General features: G+C 41.8%; 1 protein-coding gene across 1 annotated transcript in view; it reads right to left on the bottom strand.

The window, feature by feature from the left end:
- Wdr27 (WD repeat domain 27) overlaps positions 1 to 21,588 on the bottom strand; it is a 146,592-nt gene that overhangs the window by 64,591 nt on the left and 60,413 nt on the right. The window contains exons 20-22 of the mRNA XM_045159406.1: positions 19,144 to 19,241; positions 17,761 to 17,882; positions 6,047 to 6,144 (exon numbers count right to left, since the gene is read on the bottom strand). Coding sequence (XP_045015341.1) covers positions 6,047 to 6,144; positions 17,761 to 17,882; positions 19,144 to 19,241 — 318 coding nt within the window. The remainder of the gene's footprint in view (positions 1 to 6,046; positions 6,145 to 17,760; positions 17,883 to 19,143; positions 19,242 to 21,588) is intronic.

Here is a 21,588-nt window from a genome sequence, read left to right as displayed (position 1 = left end):
CTCATTCATTTTTTTTCTTCCCTTGAAAGCATGATCAGAAAGGAAGCAACAGGGGAGAGCAACTCATACCAGCTGGTGGCTGGCAAAGTCAAACAGTGCTAACACAATATCTTTCTGGGCAATATACCCAAATGCAGTCTCATTTTAACCTCATAGTGGACATTCTCAGTGCACTGGTACCACCAATGATGTGACAGAAGCAAACAGTAAGCCTAATTTGTGAGCTCCAGGCCAATAAAAGACCCTGTCTCAAAAAGAGGTGTAAGGTGTTCCTCAGGATAACACCTGAGTTTTGTTTTTCTGGTCTCCATGCTCAAATGCATAAATGTTTATCTGTACACATATAGAAATATGCATACACACAAATACCCAAACACTTATAAGAGAAAAACAGTAGAGTGCTTCAGACTTTTCTAAGCCTTCATTTAAAATATTTCACATACTCAAAGAGAAAATATAAACCAAGAACTAACTTTTACACACAGATAAGTTGTTGAGAATTAAATAGTTGTAAATATGACTGACTAACTAGTGTTCTATTGAATCATCCTTAAATAAAAAGGCTTCAGACAACCCAGGTTAAGGTTGAAGAATCTCAGGTAAATGTTAAAGTGAGCAGTGAATAACGTATGTTTAATCGGGCTGGAGAGATGGCTTAGCGGTTAAGCGCTTGCCTGTGAAGCCTAAGGATCCTGGTTCGAGGCTCGGTTCCCCAGGTCCCACGTTAGCCAGATGCACAAGGGGGCGCACGCGTCTGGAGTTTGTTTGCAGTGGCTGGAAGCCCTGGCGCGCCCATTCTCTCTCTCTCCCTCTATCTGTCTTTCTCTCTGTGTCTGTCGCTCTCAAATAAATAAATTTAAAAAAAAAAACATATGTTTAATCAATGGGACTACAGGACACCAAAATGCTGTATGAATGTTTTTTTTATTATGATTTAAATAAGAAAGCCAAAATGGGAGAAGTGAATGTATAAGACTACGTTCCTTGATTTTCTTTGAAGCAGAAATAAAAAATATATCACTTGAAGTTGGCAATTCTGACAGCATTTCCTAGTGGTGGTGCCCTCCTCTGACACACTCCTCAGCTGACGTCATATTATAGATTGTAGCAAGCCCCTGCCCCAGGTTCTGCCTTGTGAGCTTTGGATTCCCTTACTGTTTTAAAATTATATGGGCATGTGAGTGCATGAAAATTTAGAATCATGATACTTTCTATGTAGACTGATATATTTATCATTTGAAACAGATTTTGTTCTTCCTAGTAATGTTTTATACTTTAAAGTCTGCTTTACATTAAGTAATCTATCATTAATTTCTTATGTATTTTCAACATTTTTATCTTTATTCTCTTAATTTCAACTGTTATATTTTTACATCTATAACTACCATTTCATTTTTTGCAATTTCCTGTCATATAATGAAAGTCCCTATCCAAATAAACCCTAACTTTTCCAACTTCTCTTTCATTTCCTTAAATGTACTAATAAGTTGTTTTTTTAATATTTGTATTTATTTTTTGCCAGAAGAGAGAGAATGGGCACACCATAGCTTCCAGCCCCTGCAAATAAACTCCAGATGAATGTGCCATTGTGCATATGGCTTTACATGGGTACTAGAGAACTGAACCTGAGTCATTAGGCTTTGTAGGCAAGTGCCTTAACTGCTGATCCATCTCTCCAGCCTCTTAATCAGTATTTTAATATCCTTTCTGCTAAACTCAATATTTGAGTTTCCCACAGCCCCGTTTATATTATATTTTGGGGGATTGCTCCATTTCTTGACATACTTTTAATTTTGACCAAGTGCTGGAGATTGTATTGGGAAACCATGGAAACTTGAAAATAAGTTTCACTAGAAAGAGAGGCAGATAGTACAGTTTCCATTCTCTCTCTCTCTCTCTCTCTCTCTCTCTCTTTCTCTCTCTCTCATCAGAATTTAGCAGGCACAGAAAGACCTGAAGCTCCTGGCTTACATGCCTACAGCAGGAGGACTGAAGTCATGGACACCCACACATACATCAGTCCTGAATGCTAGTCTTTATATACTCAGCTCTGTAGGATTTCTGGGAACTCCACGCTGCTTCCCAGAGGCATCAGCTTCTTGCCCTGGTCAACTGTAAATTTTTATAACTGATGCTAGAAAGTCTGAAGCACCTGGAACAATGCTCTGTGGTCCTGAAGTGTTTAGTGCTTTTGAAGATCATGTAGATGAGAAAATGAGTCAAATTTGGAGAGCTATAAGATAGGAAGGGCTGAAGTGAATGCAAGGACTAGGACGGAAATGAGAGTAAAGGCTTCCCAGAGAGCCAAGAGAAGCTGAGGCAATAGGAAGGTTACTCCACAGCTAGCAGAGGGAATAGTGAGGCCAGGTACTACTTAATACCAGGAGTCCCTGAGGGATGCTGTCCAAGCAGAATTCTATACCCAGTGAGACTAGACCTCAGCAAGAAAGGCAAATTACAGATAATCCAGATGGGGAATGCAAGAACCCATGATGGCCAAAGAACTGTGCATGCACATGTAAGGAGACTCACTGCAGCAGAAAGCTGTGCAAATGCATGTAAGGAGACTTCATGGCACAAGTCAACTTGTCTACATACAAGAAGAGCTGGAGCAGAAGCAGTAAGAGGGTGCAAAGACAGGTGGCTGGGCCAATAGCACACTGTTGTACCCATTTCAAGCTCTCTAAAACATGCCCAGTAGCTGAAATTATAACACTACATGGTAGGAGTTTGTCAATATTAAATGCAATTACACACAATAACCAAAGCACACAGTAGGAGGGCAAAGGGCCAGTGTATAGTAAAATTTTAACCTGTCACTTGAATTAGTGAAATGTCAGCTACATAAGGTTGTCAACTTGCTAGGTATTTGACCACTGAGCTTCCAATTACACATACCACTGTACAGATATAATTCAAAAAGTGGATACATTAAAATGGAGTTCTAAAGACAAACAAGGGATAGGGAAATGGTAAACTGAGTAAAGTGCTTGACATGAAAATGTGAATACCTGAGTTGATATCCTCAAAATGCACTTAAAAGCCAGATGTTATGGTGCTACCTGTAAACCCACAGTGTACCTATACAGAGAATGGAGATAGGGATAGGAAATTTTCCCAGAAGGCTGTGAACCAGTCAGCCTGTAAACAATAAGAATGGGAGAACCCGCCTCAAACAAGATGGAAGGCAAGGACTGACACCATAAATTGACTTCTGACCTCCACATGTACACTACAGTACATATAGGCCTGCACACACACACATACACATACGAGCGCACACACACACACACACACACACACACACACACACACACTAAGAAAAGGAAGACAAGTAGTACCCTGTTACATGAATAAACTGGCATTTATGGGTTGATACTACATCATAGCTCATACTGTCTTTCATGAAGTGTATACTCAATATTTATGAGACTATTAATCAATGAAGAAATGGGATAATGATTGGTAAGTGTATGCTATGATACACTGAAAAAAGACCCTTCCATGGCCATCAATTGCAGTGATGAAGTGTTCCTGGGTAAAAGTCTCAAAATAGGACCAACAGTCAGGTTTATTTTTATCCCAGAACACAGCAGCACCAAACACATTTTCTGTGAGATAATGGCAGCTAGAAATACTACACCTAAGAGACCAGAAAGCACACATACATGTCTGTCCTCTGCACCGCAGGCCACAAGCCGACCACAGGGACTGAAAGCAACTCCACAGGGGTAGCAGCGGTTTGGATGTCCCTCAAAGCGGCGCACACACCTGCAAAGGCAGAAAGAAACTAGGCATAAAACAGTTGCCACATCTACAAAAGACTTATCAAGATAATGTTTTTCCTTATAAAAAGGAGCAAACTAATAATGAAAAGCCTGCCTCATATGTTTGTGTGTGTGTGTGTGTGTGTGTGTGTGTGTGTGTGTGTTGCTTGGAATCAAACCTGATCCTTGTGCCTGCTATATACAAAAAGAATTAATTTGTGAGAATTACTTAATGGCAAATAGTCAAGGAGATCTTCAAAAACAAAATAAACTTTCTTAAAAATCATAAATTTGGGGCTAGAGAGATGGTTTAGCAGTTAAGGCCCTTGCCTGCAAAGCATAAGGACCCAGATTCAATTCCTCAGTACATGTAAGCCAGATTCACAAGGTGGTACATGCTCGAAGCCCTGGTGTACCTCTTCTCTCTCTCTCAATCTCTCTCTCTCTCCCCCCCCCTCTCTCTCTCCTCCCCTGCTTCTCATAAATAAATAAATAAATAGGCAGACAAACAAAAAATCATAAATTTGCTGGTAGATGTGGCACATGCCTTTAATACCAGCTCTCAGGAGGCAGAAGTAGGAGAATTTCTGTGAGTTCAAGGCTACCCTGAGACTGTACAGTGAGAGATCCAGGTCAGCCTGGGCTAGAGTGAGACTCTACCTAGAAAAATAACTTAAAAAAATTATAAATTCCCCAAAATGTCAATACTAAGAATAAATAAACTTTTAGGATGACTCAGAAGGCATCACGATGCTGAGAAGTGACAGAAGAGTGCTCAGCACTGCAATATCTCTATCACATCTTCCAAGGCTCAGCATCCACTGCGGAGAGGTGGCAGAAAGAACGTAAGAGCCAAAGGAAGGGTAGGACTCCTTACAACGTGCTCCTCCAGACACAAAATGGCCTGGATATCCATGACCTTATAGTACCTGACACTACCTACACAGACTATCGTAATAGGAGGAAAAGATGATGACATCAAAATAAAAGAGAGACTTATTAAGAGGGGGAGGGGATATGATGGAGAGTGGACTTTCAAAGGAGAAAGTGGGGGAGGGAATTATCATGGGATATTGTTTATAATCATGGAAGTTGTTAATTATAAGAAATAAAAATATGGAAATAAGAAAAAAAGAATAAATAAACTTTTATATATTGACTGCATAAGTGTTATCTACATGAGTATTAAATAGTAAGCATTTTCTGGAGATTGTTAAATCTCTTTAAACAAACCTTCTGAAGTCATAAATAGCTTAAAAAAATGACTAACAGGCTTTGGGGAAGTATATATCCCATCAAGAGAGTTGTTTCACAACCATTTATAAAGTGTCATATAAAACTTGTTTATTGAAAAAAAATTTTAAAGGGTTAGAGAGATGACTTAGCAGTTAAACACTTGCCTGTGAAGCCTGAGGACCTCGGTTCAAGGCTTGATTCTCCAGGACCCACATTAGCCAGATGCACAAGGGGGCGCATGCATCCAGAGTTCGGTTTGCAGTGGCTGGAGGCCCTGGCGCGCCCATTCTCTCTCTCTCTATCTGCTTCTTTCTCTCTCTCTCTCTCTGTCACTCTCAAATAAGTAAAAATAAACAAAAATTTTTTTAAAAAAACTTGTTTATTGTAAAAAAAAAAAAACGAACGAATGAGGGAGAGAAGATGAAGAAAAATGAGAAGAAAGAGAAGTAAAGAAAAAGTTCTGATGGGGTATGGTCCCCATTGCACTCACTGGACAGAGTTCATATGTTTGTTTTATTGCCAAAGAATAGAGCAAGTGCACTGTAAGTTATATCCTCATGAATATGCTTGGTGCACATATATACTAATATAAGTCAGTTTTATTCCATTCTATGTACATTGTAACACTCTAACTATCAGAAGATATAGACGCATGTTTAAATTGGATTTTACACTTCCCTCACCCCTCACCCAACCCCCACCAATGTGTGAATGACAATACAGCTCCTACATAGCTGCCTGAGCCTAGGATATACTGGACACATGCATGCAAAGAGCAACAAGTACATCTGGGCTGGCTGTTGCTACCGAGTACTGGACACCTCTGTATCTCTGAGTCTCAGCATCTGTGGGTAATCCCTCTCACCCAGAAGACATGGCACCGTGGCTTCACTATCCCAAAGGGGCAGCCCTACTTCTTCCCTTAGAGCAATTCAGGCAAGCCACAACCTCATTGTATTTGCAAAGGGATCTAGTTGCATCTCCAGCTTCAACTCCAGCTCAAGGCGGTGCCAGGGCAGTGCCATAACACAGACTGGCCTTACCTCAGGGTCCGCAAGTCCCACAGTTTCACCCCATCACCAACAGCTGTGGTCAGGAAAAGATTATACCCCAGGGACTTCTGGGTTGCAAATGATGATCCCTGTCATCAGAATAAGAAACATCCAGATGAACTCTTAAAGACTAAGGCATCTAACAACAATTGAAACTAAAGTAGGAAATTAATAGGACCTTTTTCTTTTCTTTTCTTGTTTTTTTTTTTTTTTTTTTTGTGTGTGTGTGTGTTGTTTTCCAAGGTAGGGTCTCAATGTAGCCTATAGTTCAGGTTGACCTGGAATTCATTATAGTCTCAGGGTGACCTCAAACTCTCTGCGATCCTCTTACCTTTGCTTCCCGAGTGCTGATATTAAAGGCGTGTACCACCATGCCCAGTAGGAACTTTTTCTTTTTATAACAAGTTTAGAGTTAAATCCTAAAACTTCCACATACAGTCAGGCATCACAGGTGACAGACTGTACACATGATGGGGTCTCATAAGTCCATCTCACACTCATGTCAAAGCATGCTCCATGATATTCCTGATAATGAATCATTATCCATACAATCCTCAGAACATAGCCCCTGTTGTTAAGCAGCAACCATCACATTCACTGATGATATACTCTGACTTTAGCAATCTTCTGCCACTGGCATTGCAGAAATAGACAATGATGCAGGATGAAAAAGCTATGGTGTTCATCTACCAAAGATGTGTGGTGTGTGTGCTCGAGTGTGCTGATGTGCATGTGCTATGGTTTGCGTGTGGAAATACGAGCACAACTTCCAGGTATCAGTCCTCATCTTCCACCTCTTTTTTGAGACCGGGTCTTAGTCCACTTTTCTCTCCAGGCTGGCTGGCCCCCAAACTTCCCATGCATTCTCCTGTCTCTGCCTCCCTTCTCACCCTTGCGCATGACTGATTACAAATGCTTGCCACAATATCTGGCTTTTAACATGGGTGCTGAGATACTGAACTCAGGTACTCAAGCTTGTGTGGCAAGTGCTTTGTCTACTGAGCACCCCAAGCCCTGTCAAACTGACTATTAAGTACAGATCATACACTATATGCAATATACAGTGACTTATCTGAAATATACTAATTAACAAGTACTTTAAAGTAAAGTTAGTCACTTTCTTGCTAATTTTCAAACCTTAAGTTCACTGAGCAAGTGCCGTGGTGATAACACAAGTGAGCTACAACAGGTCTAGGACCTCATACATTCCCTGGGGTGAGACTGTCCTGTGTGCCTGGGTGCTAACATGTTATCCAGGATGAAGATTCTCCGGGCCTCACATGTTACCCAGGGTAAGGATTCTTGCAAGTCCAGGTCTGACCGAGCCACTTGCCTCTCCCAGATGCTGTCAGAAGAGAGATGACAATGTAAAACCAAACTGAATACCTTTGGCAGAGCCATGATAATCAAGATATTAATTAATATTATTATGATTCAGAACTTCTATCTTCCTTCTGTATAAAGATTACTTAAAACATTAAGAGAAATTCAATGACATCTATCTCTGAGCATTTATACTTAAAATATACCTAGAAGTCATTTTTCATTCCCAATCAGCCACATACTCCAAGGATTAACTGTTACCAGACAGCATTCTAAATGCTTCATTAGGCATTCCTCCTTTTAGCAAACTTAGATACTGGTCATCATTTATATTGAGAAACCCAACACATTGGGTCCTGTACACAGCCATGAAGCCTAATGTTGGTTAGCACATGAGGCAGTGGGCCTGGTCAGAAGATCAGGATAACTAGTGTTGCAGCATATGGATGACCCAGGGGATGCTCACCACATGCTGAGAGCAATATGTGCATGCTGCACTATGAGAGGCACACACCTGAATAGCACTGCTCCCAGACCTAACCTCACAGATAGTCAAGACATGAGGCAGCCACCACCTCACTGCAGTGTCCAATGCTGGATGCTAAAGAGAAAGGGCTGCACAAAGCAAGTGGGAAGGACAGAGAACCACTGGAACCAATGTAATGACCACTGAGGAGCAAAAAATAAAGAAACAAAGAAAACTCTGAAGTAGAAAATACAGAAAGAAACAAATGCAAAAGAGAAAGAAAAAAAAGACCAAATATGAGTGATCATAATAATTGCAGACTTAAACCCATATTTACCATGATGCTAAAAACATACTCTTAAAGTCAGATTTCAGGAAAAATACTTAAAATATTACTCATAAAAATTCAAAAGTAAAGGGTAGAGTAAAGCAGTATGCAGTGATTTTGAGGACATAAAATTATATAAGCACTAGCAAAAACAGATACAAGACAAAAACAATTAGAAATCATTTCCTCACAAAATTAAATTTTGGAACATTTTGAAGCATAAGATGCATGAACTTAACTATTTCGAGTAGCATTGCCTTCACCTACATAAAACAAAGATCAGTGTAAGTATAAGAAGAAACTGAGCTAGGGACGGCAGCCCACTCCTCTAATCTCAGCAATTAGAAGGTGAAGGAAGGAGGATCCCAAGTTCAAGGCTAAGCTAGGCTATATAGTGAGACCCTGTCTCAAAACAAAATAAAAGGGGGGAAAGAGAAGGAAGAAATTGCAACCACAAGGGAAGATTTAACAGACTTCTCCCACTAATTAAGAAAACTATGCATAAAGCAATACAATTTTAGTAATTTTAAAATAAAGCTGGGGGCTGGAGAGATGGTGTAGCAGTTAAGCGCTTGCCTGTGAAGCCTAAGGATCCTGGTTCGAGGCTCGGTTCCCCAGGTCCCACGTTAGCCAGATGCACAAGGGGGCGCACGCGTCTGGAGTTCGTTTGCAGAGGCTGGAAACCCTGGCACACCCATTCTCTCTCTCTCCCTCTATCTGTCTTTCTCTCTGTGTCTGTTGCTCTCAAATAAATAAATAAAAAATTTTAAAAATAAATAAAAATAAATAAATAAAGCTGGGTCAACAGGCATCTATGTAGACACATATCCAGTAGCAAGCAAAAACATTCTTTTCATATACATATATAACATTCATTTTTTGAAACACATACTAGAGAGTCAAGTTTTTAAACTCAAATCCCAAAGGAAATCAAGGAGATTAACAGTATTTTATCTGGATAAGAAATAGATTAATAGGGCTGGAGATATTGCTTAGTGGTTAAGGCACTTGCCTGCAAAGCTAAAGGACCCAGTTTTAATTCCCCAGGACCCATGTAAACCAAATGCACATGGTAGTGCATGCATCTGAAGTTCATTTGCAGTGGCTGAAGGCCTTGGTGAGCCCATTCTTTCTCTCTATTGGCCTCTCTCTCCCCCTCCCCCCCCCTCCTTCCCTCTCTCTCTCTTTCTCTCTCTCTCTCTCTCTCTCTGTCCCTCAAATAAAAATGAACATATTTTTAAAAAGAAATAGATTAATAATTTTAACTCAAACACATGTAAATCTAGAAGCATATCTTTAAATAACACCCACGCTGAAAATATCATAATGGGTATTAGAAACATTTAGTACTGAATAGTAATAAAAATAGTGCATGCTCAAGTTGGCAGAACACACTCAAAACAGTACTGTAAATGAGATTTACATGTGAATGTCTGACGTGCACCACCATGCTCAGAGACATCATATAATATGACCCCAGGGTCAAGTGATACAGGGCACATGGTCCAACCACATTGTGTAAAAGGTAATTCTGAGCAAAACAGTTTCTAAGAAGGACTGCCTTTGAGTGTATACTTGGGAAAGACTTCTGCAAAATTCAGTGTTGGATTCAAAACTAATGAGTGAAAGAGAGTAGAGTTTTATCTCTATGAACAGTCATTTCATTTTTTTTATAAAAATACAGAAAGAACTAAAAAAAAAAAAACAAAATATCAACATAAGTGACTACTTGTGAAATCTAACATTTCCTATGTAAGTCTTTTCATTTAAAAGACAGCTTAATCCTTTATAAATTAGCTGTCTGGACTGTTTATTTGTGTCACAAAAAAAATTAGATCTCTTCTTCAGACAGAACAGTAACCTGTTCTATTTGTTCTGTTCTGCTTGTTCCAAAAACCAAGAAGAAACACTGAATAAATCATTTTAAATCTATCAATAAACTATGAAAGATCATGTATTTTTCACTGTAAAATGAGCTATTTTATAACATATAACACTCTAGGAAAGTGTTCCATCACTGGTGCACATGGCACTATTGTTAGCATAAGTGGGGGACATTCTCAGAAGATGCCACATCAAGCATCGTGTGACATACCACATCAAGTGATGTGCTGACTGGCATGGCCATGCTATGTTCTGGGCTTCAAGGAATAAGAAGTGTCCTCCTTTATGTTTTGCTGAAATGTAGCACCTGGGTCAGGTGGGATCTAGACCTAGAGGACAGTAGCAGTGCCCCAGAGCTACGGTTAGTCTGACCACTCTGATGTGCTGTGTCAATGCACAAAAATGTAAGAGACATCTTCAGTAAACAAACCACTGGGCGTGATGTGAGCCTCTGTGACTTCACCCTTTTGACATGCGTTCCATCACATACTCATCAGATGTTTACTTTCAGGAAGTAAAACCAGATACTTTCCTATGAAAAACCTCAGAACTATTTTTCCTAACATACACCTCCTATCCAAGAGCACACCACAATGGTTCCAAAAGTCTCTGAGGCCACTTTGACTAGGGACTGGAGCCCATTACAGTCACCACACAGGGGCCACAGCTCAGTGATTATGAGCAGCTTCCTTGGCAAACTAATACTCAGTGGCAAAATGTTAAGACAAGGAGAGCTCCTTCAACTGGCAGAGTGAGTATCCCTGTCACACAGAAAGGGACAATGTCTTCTCATAGCCCTGGTGATGATTATGATCTGTCCCATAAAATGGAGCAGAGTCATCTAAACCCCCTCAGGACCATGGTGATACAAGGCGGGCACAAGCCTGTTTCAGAGGGGCCATCTGGCTGTCCTGGTAAGCATGGCAGGAAAGGGCCTCCTCCAGTCTCACCCGCTATCTGAACAATACTCTGCATCAGTCTAATGTCTGTCCAGGCCAGCCTTACCCCTGCCTGCTCAGCCATGGCAGCTGTCTGAAAGGTCTCCCTGCCTCTCCATTTACCACTTAGAGTCTCCTGGAAAATCTCATCCATACCAATCAAGAAGGGCAGACATGTGAACAAGGACTATGTTCTCTGAAGAGCTATTACTCAAAGAACTGCTGAAAGATGAGTGAGCACCAAGCAGCCAAGGACAACCAGAACAAGTGAAGCCTGGGGCCCTGGAGGAGGGACCCACTCAGCTCCTGCTGAAGACAGAGCTTGGAGAAAAGTAGACTGGAGGCCAGGACGGAGCAGCCGGGGAAGGCCAGGCTGGCACTGCAGCTTCCATGGAAGACAAAAATGACCCTGATTCTCAGTGTGGAAAATCAAGCAGTATGTTTCCCTGTGGGAGAAATGATCTGCCAGCAGAGTGGAGAGCATCATGCACCAGGGATAGCAGGTAAGCCAGAGCACACCAGCATGGACAGGGAAATGCACTGAAGGATAGCTGGTAAGCCATATGTAGGACAGTATGTGTCACGGATGGGGAGCACACCTGGCCTAACTTCCTCGAAGCTACAGCATCTGGGAATTCTGTGGGTCAAAAGCCACTTGGTTCATATTTTAGAAACAACCCTGCTGAGTGGGCTGTGTACACAAAGCAGATGGAGCCCGAGACTTCAATAAGGAGACAGAATGGAGCCAGCACATGGCCATCCCTGAGCCAGAGCATGAGCTGTTCAGGTCACCCTTACCTTTGCCTTCTGTATGCACTGACTGAGCTCATACTTGATGAACTTATAGCCATACCCAGTGCAGAGGCAGCATGCACGTGCAAAGTATCACAGTTACATTCCTGGAGAGCACAGATTGGGAACCCCTATCGTCTGCCTTTGCTCCATCCTGCCCAGCCCCCTAAATACACCCAGACCTCTGGAGCTGCATCAAATCACAGATGCTGCTAGTTTTGGGTGATCTTCCCTTGGACGTGCAGCCTAAAACTAAGGGCCCATCCACTTCCTGAGAAAACAATGAGACAAGACAACAAGAGGGCAAGAGTCCACGTTGCAAACCCTGGCTCCCACCTTTAAAGAGCTGAGAAGCTCTGGGGAACAGAAAAGGCAACATTGAAACAATGTTTGGGGGTCAGCACAAGTTGGTGCAGTGTACTGATGAGCAGGTGCTAGGTGGGTGATCGGTCATGTCCAGATGGGGATGGGTAGCTTTGGGAAGGAAGATAGATAAATAACCAGGCTTTATTGTAAGATTATGTGTGGTATAGGGTTAATATGGTGCCAAAAGAAACCCATAGGAAGCTGGCAGGAAGCAGGTAGGAACCCAGGTTCAGGACATGCCATGCCAATGTTATATGCCTCTCGATGTGATGAAGTGGCCCAAACCTAACCCACTCCTCAGAACTAAGGAACACTATGTCCTGGAAGCCCTGCCTGGACTTGGATTTGTTCACAAGCCCTCTTGGATGTCCTCCATACCCATACAGATTTTTATCATAGCACATACTATTGCTTGTATACCTGGCTGGCTCCAGTTTGTTTGGATTCTGGGGGATGGGATCAGGCCATCTTCAATCATGAGCCCATGGAACACAGCACACAATATGTGCTCAACAAACTCCTGGAGCACATAGATCATGGTAGTCACTCCCGGAGAGAGTGTCTCAAATATCCTTTATGGCGGAGTTCTTTTAAACACAGAGCCAGCATTTAAACAGATTGTATGGATACCTACCAAGTCCTTGCTGCCCTGGTGGCACTCCTCCGTGTCACTCTATAAGAATACGTAGGCCAGCTCTGTATAGAGATCACTTCTGGCCATATTTATTTACTACCCCTATGTTGTGATATCTAACTCAGCTTCTAATCTTCTAAGCATTCATCCTAAACATTCATAGGAACAAAGGACATGTGTGAAATTAGATGCATATGAAAATTAAAAGTTTTCTCAGGCAAAATTCAGCAGCTTTTAAAAGTTTACATTTAAAAAATAAGAGTAACTTCCATTAATGAACTAAGCCCATGCTCAGAGATCCAGATTAGTTGTCTTATTTAGTACCTTCACACAGAAAAGCATTGCATGCACAAGGCCAAAACCTCTTCGGCTATGAATGGAAGCAGAAAGAAAGGAAACAAGAGGTTATAAGACAGTTCAATAACTATCCTCAAACCATTTCCAAAAATGAATTTTCTCTTGAAAACATGAGAAAAATCAGTGAGCTAAGTTTAAAATAATGGCCTTCACCACACTGTAAAGCTATGGCTTCTAAAGTTATAAGAAAAAAACATTTAAGTTTCTAAAATTCTATTTTGCATTTTCAAGCATCTGCAATGACAACAACAAATTTGGGAACCGAGTTTTTAAAAAGTCTCAGAGTGCTAATCTGAGAAGCTTCAATCTCAGCTTACTTTTTATGCATCTGTCATACAAGCCCCAGATATAAATAAAGAATAAAACAAATATCCAGGTGTGGTGGCACATGCCTTTAATCCCAGTGCTCGAGAGGCAGAAGTAAGAGAATCATTGTGAGTTCGAGGCCACCCTGAGAGTACATAGTGAAGTCCAGGTCAGCCTGGGTTAGAGTGACACCCTACCTCAAAAAAAAAAAAAAAAGAAAAGAAAAGAAAGAAAGACAGAAAAAAAAGAAAGAACAGGATAAAATAAAGAAAATGAAGTTTTATAATGGAAATTCTGACAGACTATTGTCCATAGTTTAACAAATATAACTGGCTTTGGAATGTCCATCTCTTTAAAAATATTTTAATTAACTTATTTGAGAGAAATGATGGGGAGAAAGAATAAGTACACCAGGGCCTCTTGCCACTGCAAAGGAACTCCAGACACATGTGCCACTTTGTGCATCTGGCTTTACATGGCTACAGGGGACTCAAACCTAGGTCAGAAGACTTTGCAAGCAGTTTTAACCACAGCGCAGTCTCCCCAGATCCAAGGAATGTCCATCTTTAATTAGTCATGTACAACAAAGTTAAAACCTACATGAGTAAAGAAACCATTTGCTAATAGTTCATGATACTTAGGAGATAAAGTCCAGCAGCTGCAAAGACTATGGCAAGGAATCTGATGTAGATATAACACCAACAACGTTAAGAGACCATCACATATTAGGTTTATTTACCTCACTTTCCATTAACTTTTGCTCAAGAGTGACAATATTTGGTAAATTAAGTCCATTCTCATGTAACTATATTACTTACTAACTCACAGAGGCTGAGCACATATATAACAGCATAAAATTTCCAGATAGCTAAAAGTGTTACCATTTGTCCTTCAGTAAATTGCTAGAACCTGGGCTGGAGAGATGGCTTAGTAGTTAAGCGCTTGCCTGTGAAGCCTAAGGACACCGGTTCGAGGCTCGGTTCCCCAGGTCCCACGTTAGCCAGATGCACAAGGGGGCGCACGTGTCTGGAGTTCGTTTGCAGAGGCTGGAAGCCCTGGCGCACCCATTCTCTCTCTCTCCCTCTATCTGTTTTTCTCTCCCTGTCTGTCGCTCTCAAATAAAAAATTAAAAAAAAATTGCTAGAACCTGAAATTTGAGAATGCATTGTTTTTAAATGCTATTTGTCAGATATTAGCTTCTAATTTTACAGAGTAGACAAGTCCTCCCAACAAGTTGCCTGCTCCATATATTTGTGTCATTTAAAAATTTTTGATTTTACTGAGCTTAAACTTGAGGCCTCACACAGTTTCACACACACTGTACCACTGAGCATTCCCTCAGCACATGTCCTGTTCACATAAAGAATTGTCCCCCCCCCGGCTGGAAAGATGGCTTAGTGGTTGAGGCACTTGACTGTGAAGCCTAAGGACCCATGTTCGACTCTCCAGATCCCACATAAGCCATTCGCACAAGGTAAGGCAAGTGCAAGGTCGCAGGTGCGCATTAGTTGATACACACCTCTGGAATTTGATTGCAATGGCTGGAGGCCCTGACAGACCAATTCTTTCCCTCTATCTCTCTCTCTCTTCTGCTCTCATTAAAAAATAAAATAATTATAAAAAGACTTGTACCTTTACCTGTGGTTCACACCAGCAAGTGTAGGTTCAGCAGAGTTTCCAAGATCATATCTGCAGTCACGCACCTTACAGACAAGTGTCTTTATCTGAGAATCTATTAAACAACTTCAGCAAATCAAATCTATACTATAATAGTCTACATCAATACATCAGCCATCACTGTTTCCTTGAGTTGCACTTGGAAGGAAATCATAATATCTAAAAATAAAATGGCAATAGACTAACAATTATTTTTAAAGATAATAACTCAGTTGTGGAAATTGTTTAAAGTCTTGGAACTACATAAGGTCCAATAGCCAATCCTAAAATCAGTTCAATCTCAACAGTCTTACTATGAAACTACTACATACAAAGCAGGCATATGCTCTTGTCACCCTCCACCTCACAGCTCTTTCCAGAAAAAGACAAACCCATGGACTCCATTAAAGTGTTTGAAGTTTGCTATTTCAAGCCTTATGAAGAAGTTATGAAATCCTTCAAAGAAATTCTTCCTCTCATCTGGTGGACCCTCTGTACAGTGTCTAAAAGCATGCTTACTATGTTTTCATGCAGTAGGATTCTGTACAAATAAGGGAAGGTACAGGAAAATAATAATCTTTTCTTTCACAACTCTGCACACTGGTATTTTCCATGGTGTTCCACAAACCAGTAAGATGTCTCCTGTAATAACTAGGAATGCTGAGGGCAAAAGGTTAAAAAACAACATTAGTAAAACTATCTGAGCCCCAAAGCCCTCCTGCCAAGACCATGGATGTTCTACAGAGCAGGCAGGGAAGGATGCTCCTCCTTTACGGATCCTCCAGCCCCGGCCCAAAGCTCCAACCACCTCACCCATTGCCAAGTCCCTGGATCTGTCACTCTGCACAACCACCCCCACAGTGCCCATCTAGACACTGAGTATCTGAATTCAGGGTCTCCTCCACTATATCCCTAAATAAAGTTTTCTACTAGCCCCAACAGTGCCAGTTCCTCTTCCCAAGAGGGAGCACCTCAACAAAGTCTGCATCCACGAGGCATAGCTCAAGACCCAGAATCTGATAGCAGAATCCCACAGATTATCAGAACAGACCTGCTCTGCCTGGTGCTTCCAGTAAGCCACTAAGTGTGTTAAACTATGGGCAACAATGTCTCTCTAGCTAATGTAGTTAGACCTCGCTGAGCACAAGGGTCTCAAAATCCTGGTTCCATATTGGACAGCCATCCAACCACATCAAAGTCACAGCATGCCTAGCACACAGGAGGTGGAAGGCAAATCTAGAATAGTGAATGAGAGACTCTCACCAACAGGATCATAATCTTGATACTCAAAATCAAACAAAAACCAAGCTTTATTCATAAGCCTTAGATGTGTTTGGGATAGCAAGACATGTCTAGGACTTAACATCCTGGAGACTATTAATCCAAGCCTTCAGCACACAGATCTGTCAAAACAGTTAACTACCAACAGCCAAAGAATCTGCTGCTTCAGCCCTGCAGTCTACATGGCTGCCAATCAGTCCCTCCACTGCTTGCTTCTATGCCCAGACCTCTGTCCCAGCTTAGGTAAGAGCACATAGCTAGTCTAAGACAAAAGTGTAAAAATTAACAGGCATTATGTTATTGAGATACCACCACCCACAGCCAATCAGGAAGGTTTAGGATGGTTTGATGATCAATAGAAATTAACATTGGGGCTGGAGAGATGGCACAATGGTTAAAGGTACTTGCTTGTACCAGTGTCCAACATAAAGCCAGATATACAAAGTGGCACATGCATCTGAAGTTCATTTACAATGGCAGGAGGCCCTGGTGTGCCCATACTTACTCTCTTTCTGTCTGCGACCCTCTCAAATAAATAAATAAAAATATATTTTTAAAAAGAAGTTAAACCAGGCATAGTGGTACACGCCTTTAATCCCAGCATTTGGGAGGCAGAGGTAGGAGGATCACCTTGAATTCGAGGCCACTCTGAGACTACAGAGTGAATTCCAGGTCAGCTTGGGCTAGAGTAAGACCCTACCTCAAAAGAAAAAAAAAAATGGATTTGAAGCTGGGCATGGTGGCGCACGCCTTTAATCCCAGCACTCGGGAGGCAGAGGTAGGAGGATTGCCATGAGTGAGTTTGAGGCCACCCTGAGACTCCATAGTGAATTCTAGGTCAGCCTGAGCTAGAGTGAGACCCTACCTCGAAAAAACAAACAAGCAAACCAAAAAAAAAAAAAAAGGATTTGAAGCCAGGCATGGTGGCACACGTCTTTAATCCCAGCACTCAGGATGCAAAGGTAGGAGGATTGCCGTGAGTTTGAAGCCACCCTGAGACTACATAGTTAATTACAGGTCAGGCTGGGCCAGAGTGAGACCCTACCTCAAAAAAATAAAAAATAAAAAAGAAGAAGAAGAAGATGGAGGAGGAGGAGAAGAAGAGGAAGAAGAAGAAGGAGGCGAAGAAGAAAAAGAAGGAGGAGGAGGAGGAGAAGGAGAAGGAGAGGAAGGAGAGGGAGAGGAAGAGGAAGAGGAAGAAGAAGAAGAGGAAGAGGAGAAGGAGGAGGAGGGGGGAGGAGGAGGAGAAGAAGAAGAAGGAGAAGTTAACATTGAGTTTAGGAGCAGTTATACATTATATCATAGTATATGTGTATCTGTTAAACAATTCAAACTCAACATTTTTACAATTATGGATAGTGTTGATGAACTTACTTTATTTTGACAAATTTGGTGGACAGGCCGTGAATGGGCTTCCGCTATCACCGCAGCACTGCAGCCAACATTGAGGTCGAAAACTTCCACAGTTCGGTCTCGGCCAGCTGCAAGCACAATGTCTGCAGTGATTCATTTAAGGACTCTCCTCAGTGGTACCACCCATGGATTCATCCAATTCTATCTATTTGACTACTGATAAATTCGGGAATGTCACAAGACTCAGAAATGTGTAGTTAGTAAAGAATTCCTGAAGTTCCACAGGGAAGTCCCAGCCCAGCTCCACTACACCAGCTTCCAGCTAGGACAGGAGCAAGTAGTGGCAGGTGGAGGGGCTGCAGGAGACACAGGGAGGGCACGACCTCTGCTTCTAGACACATGGTGTGAGACAGCAGTGGCATAGCCAAATCAGAATGTTGGCTGGTGGCCAAGGTGTAGCTGTGGAGCCTAGTCTGAGCTAAAGATGCTAGGACAAAGCAGAGCTGTGTGAGAGAGCACAGCCCTCGGAACGGCTTGTTCTCTGCATAGCTGGGCTCAGCACCTTGGGGAGAACTACTGTGGATTTTTTTTCCTGGCCTTTGTGGATATGGAATTCCAGGATGCCTACAGCAAGTATGACAGTTTATTTTTTAATATTTTAGTTATTTGCAATCAGAGAAAGAATGAATGGGTGTGTCAGGGCCTCTTGCCACCCATAATAAATAAATTCCAGATGCATGTGCCATTTAGTGCAACTGGCTTTACATGGGTACTGGGGAACCCAACAAGGCCATCAGGCTTTGCAAGCAGTCACCTTTAACTGCTGAGCCATCCTTCCAGCCCCCATGTGTGACAGTTTACTGAGAAAATAGACTAAGTGACTACATGTTATTTGGTAAATATAGACTAGAAATGTTTAGTGAGCTCACCCTGCTCTGTCATCACCCAGATTTTATTCCCCTGAGGCAATTCTACTATTGAAGTGAAACTATTCCACCTGCAATCACTGCAAAAGACCCCAGCGTGGGCTAGAGAGATAGCTTAGGGATTAAGGCGTTCGCTTGCAAAGCCAAAGGACCCAGGTTCAATTCCCCAGGACCCACGTAAGCTAGATGCACAAGGTGGTACATGTATCTTAAGCTCATTTGCAGTGGCTGTGGGTCTCGATGTAACCTATCCTCTCTCTCTCTCTCTCTCTCTCTCTCTCTCTTATTCTCTCTCTCTCTCTTTCATACATACATAAATAAATAAATAAAATATTTTTAAAAGATCCCATCTCCACAAGGACCAGCTATATAACTTCAGTGCTCAGCAAGACCCATGGGGCTGCTCAGATGCTCAGTACGGCCTTTGAAGAGAGTGAAGCTCAGTGTGGGACACCTCAGGAGGTTAGAGGAAGGATACAGGAATAAAAGTCATTCACTGCTGAGAGGCTGGTCACATCTGCTCCACTTGTTACTGGAAGCCTGAAAATGGACTTGCACCACCTCTTTGGTTTATACCTGGAAAAAAAGGAAGACTACCAATAGTCTTGCTTCCCCCTAAATACAACTAAACAGCCAACCTTTGACAACTTAATGAAAATAAGGTTTTTGCATCAATTAGTCATATTTTATAATACCAAGTGAATAAGTAGAATGGCTATTTTAATTTTCCATTAAGAAAATCTACACTGTTTTTCCTTGCAGAAAACCTCATCAAAATAATATCATCTTATATACCACAAAATAACTTATTTTCAACTATGAGAAAACAAATTTGTCCCCTAAAATTCCAAAATAATTATGCATACTTTAGTAGATATACACCAGTTATAACATATTAGTATTTTTGCTTAAGCATAAATCACTTTCAGAAGAGTAACCTAAGCTGTGGATATGGCTCTTACCCATGGAAATAATGAAGGGAAAGTAACCAGAGCCCTCAGAAAGTGGCCTCAGCCCAGCAAGGCATGGCTGCACAAGGACAAGGTAACAAAGATGTCAAGAAAAGGCAGACTGGTGTCATGGAGACACCAGGCCAGGCTAGAGGCATACATCACACTGCCTGGGACAGGGAGCTGAGTGCCTGGGACAGGAAAAAAGAGGAAGCTGCCTGTGGGAGTGCCAGGTCTGAGGATGAGAAACTCTGGATAGACCTCAGCACGACAGAATCCAGAGATAGTCCTTGGTACTTGGAGGGTGCAAGAGAGGTGGACCGAGAGAGATAGACAGAGGCCATATCTCAGAGGAGGCATGGGACCAAATGTGCCAGGACAGGACAGTGGTCACACAACTGTCCATAATAGAAATATGACTTAAAGCTACACAGCAGGAGGACCAACAAAGCAGTTAACCTGGAAACCTGCAACCACAAGGGTGAGGGGAGGCCTTCCTGACAGATGGCCAGAATGGAGGTGTGTATGGGAACGCAGACCCTGTGGGAAAGCCAGTCAGGCAGGCAGTCCAGCAGGCATAAACTTGATCATGCTACTCAACCATACTTCAGAAATAAAACATAACTCTCTTCAGAACCCATGCCCCCTAGTTTGCTCTGGCCACCAAATGGACTATGGTTTTAACCATTTGTTCCTTACATCGCCTTGCATTTCTCATTACTTGCCACTCACTGGATTGTAACTGTGGTTATGATTCTAAGCCTGTGTCTGCCTGAAAAAGCAAGCCTGATTCACCTAGAGCTGGTCAGTCACTCCATTGGCAAATTCTGGCTGGGATGTGGCCTAACATAGTGATCACGGTAAAATGAGCACAGCTGGCTTCCAGGACAAAAGTATCCCACACAGAGCTGCCTACTAGTGGCCTTCCTGGACTTCACTTCTCCTACCACAACTACCAGTGTGCCTGAACGTCACTTCCAATGATACCGAGAATCACAACAGGCAGCATTTTCTACTGTGGAAAGCATGTGGTGGGATGGGTGGGACTGAGATGGATAGGATGGCGTAGGGAAGGATAGGATAATTTAGGTGGGGGGTGGGATTAGGATGGGGTGGAATAGGATGGGATAGCTTAAAAGAGACGGGCGGGCTGGGATTGACTGAAGTAGGTAGAATAAGTGAGATGGGGTGGAATGGATCAGGTAGGGAAAGGTAGGGTAGGACACCGTGGAATGCAATGAGAGAGGCAGGGTGGGATAGTATGGAGGGGAGGGATAGTATGAGATGGGGTGGGATGATAAGAATCTGGATGTGTTTGGATAGATGGAGGAAATGGGATGAGGTAAAATGGGTGGAATGGAATGAGTTGAGTGCCCCTCTGGCTCTGCATTGCAGAGGGATAGGTAAGACATGGCAAGTCAGGTCCACCACATGAATTCATGGTATGAAGCAGGGAATTAGTAACTTCCCATCCCACTCAGGTCACTTTCCTTGATGAGGTAGTGGGCTCCACCCACTATGACTAACAGCTTAAGCAGAAATACAACCACTGGCATCTAGGAGTTTTGATTCATTCCAGCAGGAATATGTAAATCACTCATCATGCTGTATTTTACCTCAGTTTATAACATATTTATAGACTTAATAAAAGTGAAAGGTGTTTCATTATACACAATGGTGAAAATACAGGGAAGAAACAAAGAGCACATCTTTTCTTCAGTTATCTGAGCATCTTAATAGATATTCTTCCAGAAATTTTAGTATAAAACTGTATTTATACTAAAATAACTTTTCACTTTAAAATATCAAAATTCTTTATTATTATTATCTGTATATCATTATTCATCACCATAGCTTAAGTATGCATTAAAATTCCTAATGTTTCCATAACTTAACAGAAAGTAATGAGTATATGTGATGGCATTAATATATTCACTTGTACATAGTTATTTCCTTAAGATAAATGTCCAAGA

This window comes from Jaculus jaculus, chromosome 9 (assembly GCF_020740685.1).
Source record: "Jaculus jaculus isolate mJacJac1 chromosome 9, mJacJac1.mat.Y.cur, whole genome shotgun sequence".
NCBI lineage: Eukaryota > Metazoa > Chordata > Mammalia > Rodentia > Dipodidae > Jaculus > Jaculus jaculus.
Note: the sequence above shows the minus strand (reverse complement) of the source record. Positions and strands in the feature narration are given on the sequence as shown.